Source organism: Leucoraja erinacea, chromosome 31 (assembly GCF_028641065.1).
Source record: "Leucoraja erinacea ecotype New England chromosome 31, Leri_hhj_1, whole genome shotgun sequence".
NCBI lineage: Eukaryota > Metazoa > Chordata > Chondrichthyes > Rajiformes > Rajidae > Leucoraja > Leucoraja erinaceus.
Window position 1 is genome coordinate 28011650 of NC_073407.1, and position 13561 is coordinate 28025210.

Below are 13561 nucleotides of genomic sequence, written 5' to 3' on the forward strand. Positions count from 1 at the left end.
ACCCCCCTCCCCCACATACTCCTCCCCCCACATACCCCCCTCCCCCCACATACTCCTCCCCCCACATACCCCCCTCCCCCCACATACTCCTCCCCCCACATACCCCCCTCCCCCCACATACCCCCCTTCCCCCACATACCCCCCCCCCCACCAACCCCCCTCCCCCACATACCCCCCCCCCACATACCCCCCTCCCCCCACATACTCCTCCCCCACATACTCCCCTTCCCCACATACCCCCCCCCACATACTCCTCCCCCCCATACCCCCCCCACATACCCCCCCCCCCCCATACCCCCCCCCCCCCACATACCCCCCTCCCCCACATACCCCCCCCCCACATAAACCCCCCCTCCCCCCACATACTCCTCCCCCACATACTCCCCTTTCCCCACATACCCCCCTCCCCCCCACATACCCCCCCTCCCCCCACTCCCCCCTCCCCCCACATACCCCCTCCCCCCACATACCCCCCCCACATATGCCCCCTTCCCCCCCCCCCGTATCCGTCCAACCCCCCCCCCCCCCCTCCGCTGCTTTGTGCGGTCACTCCCCCGCCCGCTCCCGCTCTTCGGCCTGTGGACGCGGGTGGGGAGGGGAGGGGAGGGGGGGTTGGAAGAGACGGGCGGCCTCCGGACCCTGTTCCGTCCACTGGGTCACGGAGGCAACGGGCGAGGCAGCCCGGGTAACTCGGCCACTGACATCCGACCGCAACATTCCCGTCCGGGGCGGAGACCCCGAGCTCACTCGCCGCGTGTCCGTGTCGCGTGTCCGTGCCGCGTGTCCGGCGTAAATAAACTAAATCCTTGTTTGGAAACGTGAGGGTCTCTGCTCTTGTTTTGAACACGAACGAGGTTTGGCGGAGCGTCACATGGCACCATATCACTGGGGGAGGAGTGATGGGGGGAGTGATGGGGGAGAGGCAGAGGAGGAGTGATGTCCAACATACCTGCGGAGTTACTCGTCTTACGAAAGTCTCTATCAGAACTGCGTAACCGCCTTCATCAGATGATGAATATCCACGATTACTACAATTCCTGCTTCAATGTCATTCGCGCATCCACGTCTCCTTGGTAACGCCTCCCCGATTAATCCCCTCCCAATATCTCAAGTGCCAATTTTCCCACGAAGAAACAGAATCAGCGCCTCCATGTTCCCTCCAGAATAATGGCCTCGCCAGCAATCCATGCCTTGAATTACACGCTCTCTTGAATAACGTTCCCATCTATTAGCTTATTCCCAAAAGATTCCCTAAATAAATAACCCACTTCCATCGCTCCTCATGGAACCCACATCCAAGACAGTCCCACTAAATAAACTTGTTTTAATCTGACAAGATAACATATTCTCATTAAATATCCCACTCCCAAACAAACTGCCTTTAAACCACCACTGTTAAATTGCCTCTCCACAAGCCACCCGTAAGAAAAGCTCCCTCGCTGAACACGCTACCACCGACATCAAGCAACTCACCCCAAGCCGCATCCTATCCCGTCCACACACGCTCCACTCCTGGAATACCCACTAGATACCCTGCCAAAGAATCCCACAACAACCATTCTCCAAACGTCCCGAAGTATCCCATTCCAGTGGTGGTGCAGCGGGTAGAGCTGCTGACTCACACAGCGCCAGAAACCCGGGTTCGATCCTGAAATCGGATTCTATCTGTGTGGAGTTTGTACGTTATCTCTGAGACTGTGTGGGTTTTCCACATCCCATAGACGTGCGGGTTTGCAGGTTAACTGGCATCTGTAAGTTGTCCCCAGTGTACAGGGAGTGGATGGGTGAACAGATGGCCTGTTTCCATGATGTTTCTTACAGTAATTAAATCAGTATTATGTCGAACAACACTCTCATGTTAAAACAACCCACAAAGTAATCCACTCTAAAGATCAGTCCACAAACCACCTCCTGGCTAAATAATTCATGCCCAGTAAAAACCTCAAGCAAAGAATCCATTTCCCGAATCTTTCCCCAACAAGTTACTTCCCACAAAAACCATTATCCCCGCGCATGTTCCTGGGACAAGCCCTTTACAATCAATAACTTGCAGCCAAACCAACCTGAAATAGCCCAACCCCCAAAACATCCCCTCACTCAATCCCTTCTCCCGAGGGCTTGAGATCCAACTGCGGCTCCACAGACGCTGGCGATGACCAGAGAGTGAGACGGACACATGTGGGGGTCGCAGCTGGTCGTTGTCCGGTGCACGGGCTGTCCAGCAGCAGCTGTCTGTCTTTTCATCTTTTTATTTTAGTTAGTTAAGTGTTTTGTTTGGAGGTCTAGACTTGTTTATGTGGGGGGCGGGGGGGGGTGGAAGGGGGGAGGGGGGCGGGGTGTGTGGGGGGGGGGAGGGGGGTATGTGTGGGGGGGAAGGGGGGAAAGGGGGGGGGAGGGGGAAGGGGGGGCGGGGGGGTGGTGTGTGGGGGAAGGGGGGGAACTACCTTCCAGGGTCCCTACCCGGTCGGAGTGGCAGCTTATCTCCGGGCTGCAGCTTCGACCCGTCCTTGCGGCCTACCAGCGGGGCCTGGAGCGGGTTTTCCTGTCGGGGACCGCCCAGAACCTCGGCTTCGGCGGCGGCCCAGCGCTGGAGCAGAATGTGTCCGAGGGTCGAGGGGCCTGACGCCGGCAGGTGGGGCTAGTAACTGGGGCATGTTGGCTAGTGCCGAAGGGCCTGTTTCCATGTTGTATCACTATGACTCTGCCGGGGTTCGATGTGTACAGAGTGCGGGGATCCCACAATGGGGTGGAGGTGACGGCCGGGCCATTCCAGGGCGGAGGGGCCGAGCGGTCTCTGCTGTCACCCCGGAATAAACGAGGCGGAACCAGGAGCTCGGATCCGGAAGCAGCCCGGACCCGCGGCCACGACGGACCGGAAACACTGCGGCGGACCGGAAACACTGCGGCGGACCGGAAACACTGCGGCGGACCGGAAACACTGCGGCGGGAGGCGGTTGAGCGGCGGAGATGGTGAGTCGGTGCGCGGCCCCCGCGGGTGGGGGCGGGGGAATGCGCGGCCCGGATCGGGGCGCGGGGGGGGGGGGGGGAATGGGCGGCCCCCCGCGGGTGTGGGGGGGGGGGGAATGCGCGGCCCCCCGCGGTATGCTCCCCGCCCGGGGACTGGGGGGTGTTGCGCGCGGCTACCGCGGCGGTGGGGGGGGGGGGAATGGCCGGGGTGGGGGGGGGGGAATGCCGGCCCCGCGGGTGGGGGGGGGGGGGGAATGCGCGGCCCCGCGGGCCCGCGGGGGGGGGGGGAGGGAATGCGGAGCGCGGTGCGGGCGCCCCGCGGGTGGGGGGGGGGGGAATGCGCGGCCCCGCGGGTGGGGGGGTGGGGGGATGCGCGGCCCCGCGGGTGGGTGGGGGGGGGGGGGGGGGGGGGATGCGGGTGTGCCGGGGCCCCCGCGCCGGTTGGGGGGGGGGGGGAATGCCGGGCGGGCCCCCTCGCGGGGGGGGGGGGGGTCCCCTGCCCGGGCCCCGCCGGTCGGGTGTGGGGGGGGTGATGGCCCAGGGGGGGGGTCCCCCGGCGGGGCGGTGGGGGGGGGGGGAACCATGCGCGGCCCGTCTACCCGGTTTGGTGGGGGGGGAATGACGCGGGTGGGCCCCCCCCGCGGGGTTGTCGGGGGGGGGAATGCGCGGCCCCGGGGGGTGGGGGGGGGGGGAATGCGCGGCCCCGCGGGGGTGTGGGGGGGGTGGGGGAATGCGCGGCCCCGCGGGGTTGGGGGGGGGGGAATGCGCGGCCCCGCGGGTGGTGGGGGGGGAGGATGCGCGGCCCCGCGGGTGTGGGGGTGGAATGCCGGCCCCGCGCGCCCTCCCCCGGGCCCGCGCACCCGGCTTGGGGGGTGGGGGGAATGGTGGGTCGCGAATGCGGGGGCCCCGCGGGTGGCAAGGGGGAAATGCGACGCGGGGTGCGCCCCGTGGTTCGCGGGTGGGCCACCGGGGGTTTCTTTAAATGCGCGGCCCCGCGGGCCCCGCGGGGGTGGTGGGGAATCCTGCCACGCGCTCACTGTCCCCTCTCTCCAGCCCGCATTGCACCGACCGTCCCGCACCGACCCTCGGGGACATCAAGGTGGAACTGTTCTGTGAACGCGCACCCCCCCACCGGTTGAGCCTGCCAGGTGAGGTTGGTCACCCCCTCAGTTCCGCCCCTCCCCGACCCCCCCCTTCACCCCCCCCCCCCTCCCCCCCGACTCCCCTCACCCCGACCCCCTCACCCCGACCCCCCTCACCCCCCCCCCCCTACCCCCCCCCCAACCCCCTCACCCCGACCCCCCCCCTCACCCCCCCTCCTCACCCCTACCCCCTCACCCCACCCCCCCCACCCTCACCCCGACCCCCTCTCACCCCCCCCCTCCTCACACCCCCCCCCCCCTCACCCCCGACCCCCTTCACCCCCCCCCCACCCACCCCGACCCCCTCACCCCCTCCCCCCCTCCTCACCCCGACCCCCTCACCCCCCCTCCTCACCCCACCCCCCTCACCCCCCCCCCCCCCTCCTCACCCCCCACCCCCCCCCCCCCCCCCCCCCCCCCCCCCCTCACCCCCTCCCTCACCCCCCCACCCGCCCACCCCAACCCCCCTCCCCCCCCCCCCCTCCCCCCCCCCCCCTCCCCCCCCCCTCCTCCCCCCCCCCCCCCCCCCCCCCTCACCCCCCCCCCCCCTCCTCCCTCCCCCCCCTCACCCCGACCCCCCTCACCCCGACCCCCCCCCCCTCACCCCCCCCCCCTCACCCCGACCCCCTCACCCCCCCCCTCCCCCCCCCTCCTCACCCCCGACCCCCTCACCCCGCACCCCTCACCCCCCCCTCCTCACCCCCGACCCCCTCACCCCCCCTCCTCACCCCAACCCCCTCACCCCGACCCCCCACCCCCCCTCCTCAACCCCCTCACCCCGACCCCCTCACCCCCCCTCCTCACCCCGACCCCCCTCACCCCGACCCCCGCACCCCGACCCCCGACCCTCGCTGCTGCCCCCCTCCACCCTCTACAGCAACACCGATACTCCTTGTGTTTCTGTTTGTAGAATTTCCTGGCCCTGTGCGCCAGTGATTACTACAATGGCTGCCTCTTTCATCGCAATGTCAAAGGGTTTATTGTGCAAACTGGAGACCCCACAGGTAACTCCCACAACTCCCGATCCTCACCTTCTGTCCTCTCCCCGACCCCCTGCCCTCTCCCCGACCCCCTGCCCTCTCCGACCTCCTCCCCATGTCTGAGTTCTCTGTTCCTCTCCGCTCTCGTCCTCAGTGATGCTACGACGTGGCTCTGGCACAAACATTCAGAAACCGCCGATAGACGCAAAAAGCTGGAGTAACTCAGCGGGACAGGACAGGCAGCATCTCTGTAGAGAAGGAATGGGTGATGTTTCGGGTCGAGACCCTTCTTCAGACTGGATCGGGATAAGGGAAACGAGAGATTTTGGGCGATGATGAAGCTTCAGTGTTGTTGATGTAAAGCTCCTTGTATATATAACCCCTGATCCTTGTACATATAACCCCTGACCCGTGTGCATATAACCCATTACCCGTGTACATATAACCCGACCCTTGTACATATAACCCCTGACTCTTGTACATATAACCCCTGACCCGTGTACATATAACCCATGACCCGTGTACATATAACCCATGACCCGTGTGCATATAACCCCTGATCCTTGTACATATAAATCCTGATCCTTGTACATATAACTCCTGACCCGTGTACATATAACTCCTGACCCATGTACATATAACCCCTGATCCTTGTACATATAACTCCTGATCCTTGTACATATAACTCATGACCCGTGTACATCTAACCCCTGACCCGTGTACATATAACCCGACCCTTGTACATATAACCCCTGACTCTTGTACATATAACCCCTGACCCTTGTAATATAACCCCTGACCTGTGTACATATAACCCCTGACCCTTGTACATATAACCCCTGACCCTTGTACCTATAACCCCTCACCCTTGTACATATAACCCCTGACCCTTGTACTGCCCCTAAATGTAGATGAGTATTAGGGAGACGGCAGGCTACTGTTTTAGCTGGAACTTTGCCACATCGAACCCAATTTCCAGTTAAAATGTTGATGTCCATTTTACTAGATCCTATCTCGAGTCACACTACTGTAGCAGCAGGAATGTTCTTTTTAAAACCGTCGATATTATTTAAAATGTTGCTGCTATAAAATATTTTGAAAGAATGTTTTTACTATCCTGAGATAGGCTTCAGAATGGCAGAATGAGATTGAAAATACTTTGTGTGGGAAGGAACTGCAGAGATTTACAAAGCTCCTCCATACTACACATTCCTCTGGGTCAGTCCAGCTCTGCCACAGTTCCCCCTTACAAACTCTTTCTGTTTGGTTTGTTTTAATCAAAAAATAATTTAACAAATTATTAAAAATAATATTTACAGTTCACAATAAAACAAAACAAAACTAACCCACCACCACAACACGAAGCAAACAAAGACACTAAATGAACTCCTACACAACTATGTTACAATCCCCATCGAGGGGTTGTGTTCCACCCCACACCGTGCCCAACGGTCCTGTAAATCCCCCAGGGTGTCTGTGGACAGCGCATAGTCCCTCTCAACCCGGGCGTAACAAGAGGCAGGCAGCCGGCTCGGGCAGAGCCCTCTTCTACTTGGCGACTGGGGGCCCCCCTCGCGATCGGAAGGCAACACCGACCGCCACTTAGTGTGCGGACCAGGGCGAGGAAGTGCAGGTTGAGGAGGAGGAGCCCGTACAGACTGTTGGAGTGATGAGCATTGTCTAGTACGGAACACTGCCTTGATCCAGGGCGGAACTGTAGAGCAAGGCAGGAACAAGGTTAGGGCTGTCCCACCCAAGTAGCACTTGCACCCCCAGTAAGGTGCAGAATCCTGCTCTCTCAGTAACGTCACTGTTCCTCCGCCATTCTACGCTGTGCTCCCACGCAGGGTGTTTGTGGGTTCACTCTGCACCCTGACTTGGGACTGGAACCATTACCTTCTGATTTGGAAACGAGCCTTAATGAGCTGTCTCAATGAGCCTAAACCGTGAAAATCAGGAGTATTCCTTCTGGATTTGGTTTAGTTTAGACAGACAGCATTAAGAGCATTAAGGTGGATAAATCCCCAGGATCTGATGACAAAGATCTTTGCATCTTCTCTAGCCACAGGTGAGGTACCAGAGGTATGGAGAGTTACCAATGTTGTTCCTTTATGTAAGATGGGAAATAAAGAGATGGAGCTGATTGTGTCGTGTTGTCACATGTTTGATGGAGCCGTGTTAGCTATGTTTCACAGTGTTTGACAGAACTGTGTTGTCACATGTTGGCACGTGTTATCAACGTGTTGTCATGTGTCATCACGGGCAGTGTTTTCCTTCTCCCACAGGTACAGGGAAGGGAGGATCCAGCATTTGGGGCAGGAAGTTTGAAGATGAGTTCAGTGAACACCTCAAGGTAAGGGAAGACTGGACCAGAGACTCTCTGTGCTGACCGATACTACTTTGTGAGCCACTCTCCCTCACTGTCCATGCTCTGTTTCAGCATAGTGTCCGAGGAGTGGTTTCCATGGCCAACAACGGCCCCAACACAAATGCCTCGCAGTTCTTTTTCACCTACGGCAAGCAGCCTCATCTGGACATGAAGTACACTGTGTTTGGCAAGTAGGTTTGTCAATCCACACCTGTGTTGTCGGTTCTTAACCAAGACTCGATCTGTAAAAAATATGTGAAATACAGACCATCTGTTAGAGAAGGAAGAGGCTTATTGGATCGGGTAAATGTCTTTCCCCTCTCCTTCCCCAAAAGAGGAATAATCGTCAGGTCTACACGGAATGTGCCACCGATCTCTGGAGATTAGAACATTGTTTCTGGCATCCTGTGTGCTGGAGGACTGGGAGGCTGATGTGGTGGCAGAACTCACAGGGAGAGGGGATTTACGGAATATGTAGAAGCCAGACCCAACTAACCAGTGGGCAGGTGTGGACTTCAGTACGGCCTTTGATAAGGATAAGGCCCCTCACATGGGAGACTCACACACCAGTGTCCATGGGATCCAGATGACATATTGGCTCAGTAATAGAAGGTTCATGGTAAAGAACATACACTGGTTACTGTTCAGGATGGATGAGAACTAACGTCTCATTATGTATAGGCTGCTGATGATGATGAGGTGGGATTCACACACAGGTTGTTGTTTTAGGCCCGAGCTTGAATACTTCCTGCCCATAACATGAGTTTTATGTCTGAGTATTATTTTGAACAGAGTATTGTTGGATACCGAGAATGATGTGTGTGCACCTCTCTCTGTCAGGGTGTGTGTCCACCTCTCTCCCCCAGGGTGATGTATTGTCCTCTATTCCCCAGGGTGATCGATGGGCTGGAGACACTTGATGAGCTGGAGAAACTTCCAGTGAATGAGAAGACATTTCGTCCCCTGACCGACGTGCGCATCAAGGAAGTTGTTATTCACGCCAACCCGTTGGCGTTCTGAGTCAGGGTCGGGAGTGAGCGGTGACAGGTCGGGGCCAGGCTGGACGGTGGGGCTGACCCTGGGAGAGTGAAGATCGGCATGCAGATACCGGTGCCACCACTATTCACCGCCAGACATCACTCCATGTTTCCCCGGCAACGTTAATGTCACTCCATGTTTCCCTGGCAACAGACACTGACCTGCCTGTTCAGGGTGAGCCCCTACATCCCCTCCCCCCTTCCCCAGGTGCCCCCATCACCTATATCTCTGTGCCCCCTCTCTCCCTCCCCCACCTTGCCAGTGCCTGGTGATTCAGAGCCAGGTTTGTGACGTCTTGGTGGAACATCAGTAGTTTGTGTAAAACATTCATCATTTTGTCAGTGGTTTTAGTTTATAAACATCTTGTCACTGATTTTACCTTTTTTTAATGTAAAAGTGAAATAAAGACGTTATTTTTGTGAAGTTTGGGTGTGGTGACGTCGACATTGCCAGTTGCATGAGTCACACTGGTGTACAGGTCATAACCTGACCGGTCAGGGGGTGGGCAGTGGCCATACACTACCCCAGGAGGGTCAAACAACCTGGCATTTGATCCAGGACAAGATTGGACACTGACCTGCCCCGTTAATGCAGCCACGTTGGGGGGTAGAGAGCTAGTGGCATTGAAAACCTCGGCACACGTGACAATAAACTAAATTAAATTAAATTGCAAAGTCTATTATGCGGTAAGTTGGGAGGAAGTTTTAGAAGGTTTTCCATATGAGGCGAATTATTTGAGCGAATGTGCGGATGTTCTCATGAGAGAGTGGATGGTGCAAGACCTAATCGCTGGGGATGGAGCTACTACATTCAGTTTAGGAGCATATCAGGGGGTTTAACCAGAATACCAATGTTGTACAGAGAAGGATAGGAAATCAAGGACCAGAATTGTGGAATTTCATTATTTATTGTAAGGCAGCAACTGGGAAAATTAGACTGGGAGCATCTACTGATAGGTTGAGGAAGAGGGGTTAAATGTTCATTCTGAGGGGCATTTCGTTGTCTCTGTACTGTACACTGACAATGACAATTAAAATTGAATCTGAATCTGAATCTGATTAGTGTGTGGCGATGATTGAATTCTACAGCACCGTAGAGTTAAAGAGGTCTTGGGTGCCCTGATTCTAAAGGTGACATTTGAAGGAGGTACAGAGACCCGGACCTTGGATGCTATCTGCGTTGAATTTGCACGTTCTCCCTGTGACCGTGTGAGTTTCCTCTGGGTGCTCGGGTTTCCTCACACATCCCAAAACGTACAGGTTTGTAGGTTAATTGTCCCTATTGTGGGGAGAGGTGAGAATGGGCAATCTATGGTTAGCATAGACTCAGTGGGCAGAAGGGTCTGTTTCCGTCTTGTCTGAACTAATATCTTCAAGATGCACATGAGGCAAGGAAGGCCATGACTAGAGAGCCAACATGGGGAGAAAGAGGGGGCACAGCAACATGGGGAGAGAGAAAGAGGGGCACAGCAACATGGGGAGAGAGAAAGAGGGGACACAGCAACATGGGGAGAAAGGGGGGCACACAGCAACATGGAGAGAGGGGGCACACAGCAACATGGGGATAGAGAAAGAGGGGACACAGCATGGGGATAGAGAAAGAGGGGCACACGGCAACATGGGGAGAGAGGGGGCACAGCAACATGGGGAGAGAGAAAGAGGGGATAGAGAAAGAGGGGCACACAGCAACATGGGGAGAGAGAAAGAGAGGGCACACAGCCGCAACAAATGGGGAGAGAGGAGCACACGGCAACAGGTGGGGGAGAGAAGAGGGGCCACAAACACGGGCAACATGGGGGAGAGAGAATAGGTGTCTCTCCTCTGATGTCCCCTGGAGGCACAAAGAAAATGGAGATGCTTTCTATCTTTATACCCTTCTTCACTGTGGTCACTACCTCAGGTCTCCCCATCGAGTTTCGTCCAATCATAACATAAAGCCCACATTCACACGAGAAAGTCCAGGAATGTCTCGGACCATTTCCTGACGTCAAGACTCCCAAGGCCTTCTGCTGAAGTTGTTATCTGTTTGCTACTTTTTATCTAGAATTTCTCTCTGTTCTGTATATTGTTACTTTATTCTACTAGCAGTCTGGCTTCTGCGGATAAGCTCATTTCTTTCTAAGTTATATTTTTCAGAGTTCTAGTATAATTCAATCATCCCTATTAACCCTTCTCTCACAATCCACCATTTTTCTTTTTGCTACGCATCTTTTGAATTATACTATATCTTCCTTTTCTAGTGCTAGCAGCAGATTCTTCGCCTCCCTATCCTCCTCTCGCTAGTCATACTGTGTTCTGAAGGCCAGCGCAGGGAATAATACAACATCCGAATAGGCACAAAGTCAATGGTTCCTTCCCTTCACGCACAGTCTACGGGCTGATATTGTCTGGTGGGGCCTCCACAGGACCCTTAAATCGGTTTGCGTGTGTCCACCCTTTTTCTTTTGTTCGTACTGCTGTCTCGGTGATTAATAACGCAAGGTAGGGTCCAGTCCACTTTGGTTGCAGCTTTTCTTCCTTCCATGATTTTACAAGATCCCAGTTCTCTGCTTTCACAGAATGGATTGGCAAGTCGAGATGGGGACTCTGTGCCAACAGCTCCTTGGTTTTTAATTCTGTAATAGAATGAGATACTGCCAGTAAACAGTTCCTTAAGAAAACATCATTACCATGGTGGGTATTCCTTCTCTTTCCCAAATAATAAAAACCTAACTTGTTCAACCTTTCTCTGTATCTTAGTTGCTGAAACCCAGTCAACATTCTAATTGATCTCCTCTGTACTCTCTATTTTAACCTTTTTCCTATAATTATGCCTACCAAAATTATGCACCATACTCCACAATTGACCTCACCAATACCTTGTACAATTTAACATTACAACCCAACTTCTATACACAATGCTCTGATTTATAAAGGCCAACACACCAAAATCTTTCTTTACCATCCTTTCTACACGAGATTCCACCTTCAGGGAATTATACACAGTTGTTCCTAGATCCCTCTGTTCAACTTCATTCCTCAATTCACAATCATTTACCATGTAAGTCTAATTTGAATTTGTCCTGCCAAGTTGTATCACCTCACACTTATCAACATTAAATCCATCTGTCATGTTTCAACCCAGTCTTCCAAATGACCTAAATCTCTCTGTACATTTTTTAAAATCTACTTAATTATTCACAACACCACGTATCTTAGTATCATCTACATACTTCTTAATCTATCTTACCACACCAACATCCATATTATTGATTCACATGACAAACAACAGTGGTCCCAACACACATCTCTGAGGTACCCCTCTAGTCATTGACCTCTAACCTGCCAAACATCCATCCACCATTACTCTCTGACATTTCCCAACAGTCACTTTTAATCCATCTTGCTATTCCTTACTAACCACTTCTTAACCAACCTTATTTCCTTTATTGAACTTTGTCAAAGGCCTTACTGAAGTTCACCACTTTAACCTCATCAATTTTCCTAATAACCTCTTTTAAGAAAAATCAAGATTAGTCAAATGTCACAATCACAAATCCATGCTAATTCTTCCTAATCCTATCCCACTTATCCAAATTCCTATAATATTGTCTTTAGTATCCTTTCCATTATTTCCCACCACTGATGTCAAACAAGTTCTTGTTAAAACTCTACTCTTCTTTGTCCTCCTGTTCAATTACCTCAGGGCTATTGTCTATTCGTACCTGTGGGCCAGCCCTCATGTAATTATTGAAATCGTACTAGGTATCTCAACCTTCTAAACGAACATCGGTCGGTGATTTAGAAAACTCATACATACACCTTGTCTTCAGGTTTAAAGGGTCCTTCTTCCTGGTCCATCTCCGACAGCTTTTACTTTACCTGTTCATAAATAGACTTGTATATCATTATTAACTGTTTCATATACTTTTTAAATTCTAATCGGTAACTGTTCCAAACTCGGTCCCTTGCAGGAACTTCTCCATTGTGTCACCTGCTGGTTAGTTTGCATGCAACATTTCTTCAGTGCCAATGGCAGAGCATTACACAAATCTTATTTATTTTAACCTTCAATGTTCCATTTATTCTTTTCATCAAATGAAAACAATCCGTTGTCAAAGCTGATTTCTGTAGGTTTACCAAACCTCTTAATTACCTTATTCAACATAAACGACACTACAGTGCTCATACCTAAATCGATTCAGACTTACCCTGGACATCTCTTCCAGATGCTGTTTCAGCTGCTTTGTCTGCATTTTAATTTAACTTCTTTGACATGTACTTTTTCCATTTCACCATACAATTTCAAAATTCCCAATCTAGTCTGAACTATATCCTACCTTTCCCAAGGTCATCATCTGCTGTCTTATATTCTGAAGTATTTCTCTCTCTTCACTTGTGGAACAAACCAACAAATTGTCCACATCAACAAATACTTTCTAAGGGTATACCATATAACCATATATCGAACCTGCCTCCACCACCTTCACTGGAAGCTCATTCCACACAGCTACCACTCTCTGAGTAAAGAAGTTCCCCCTCAACTTTCAACTCTGCCTTTCCCATCTAATTAAAAAAACCTACCTCATCCTGGCCTTTCTTGACATCCTTCCTTAAATCCCTTTCTCTCTCTTGGGGACCCCAGTCCAGTTAGGGCTTATAATCTCCAGATTAATTTCACTCCTGATAGGACTTTGAGGAAAAGTTCCCCAAGACATGTATTATTGGCATGTAATTCTCTGGCCCCGCTTGGTTCCCTCATAGGACTCACTTGTGTCAGTTCATCACTTATTTCAGTCTTTTCAACCAGGGGCTTTGTTCATTGACATTGACCGCAGAGACCAACTGTTTGCTGAATCGGGGGTTGGAAATAAATGACAATCCCACCACCTCCTTCAATTCTGCTTGACTTTAAGAAGAATGACTTCCACCACAATAGTTCATAATATAATGTCCACATGCCTTCTTTTTCTTGTTCATTTTCAACTCTCCACCTTTTCATTCCCCTTTGTTCCTTGGGGTTCACCTTAAGTGGGTAACATTTGCTGAGGGGCCTGCATACCCTCGGTCATGACGGCATCCAACCAG

General features: G+C 53.4%; 1 protein-coding gene and 1 long non-coding RNA gene across 2 annotated transcripts; one reads left to right on the forward strand and one right to left on the reverse strand.

Moving 5' to 3' along the window:
* The first annotated feature begins 2695 nt into the window (after positions 1 to 2695).
* On the forward strand, positions 2696 to 8918 carry ppil3 (peptidylprolyl isomerase (cyclophilin)-like 3). Its single transcript, XM_055659739.1, has 6 exons — positions 2696 to 2970; positions 4021 to 4120; positions 5020 to 5113; positions 7375 to 7442; positions 7530 to 7648; positions 8351 to 8918. Exons 1-6 carry the CDS (start codon positions 2696 to 2698, stop codon positions 8475 to 8477), a joined length of 783 nt encoding a protein of 260 aa, XP_055515714.1. The 3' UTR covers positions 8478 to 8918.
* A 1712-nt stretch (positions 8919 to 10630) lies between these two features.
* Positions 10631 to 13559, reverse strand: LOC129712187 (uncharacterized). The gene is made up of 2 exons (XR_008726005.1): positions 13058 to 13559; positions 10631 to 11109 (listed from the first exon to the last, which is right to left on the reverse strand). It is a non-coding gene; the product is annotated as an uncharacterized LOC129712187 (long non-coding RNA).
* Positions 13560 to 13561: the final 2 nt, after the last annotated feature.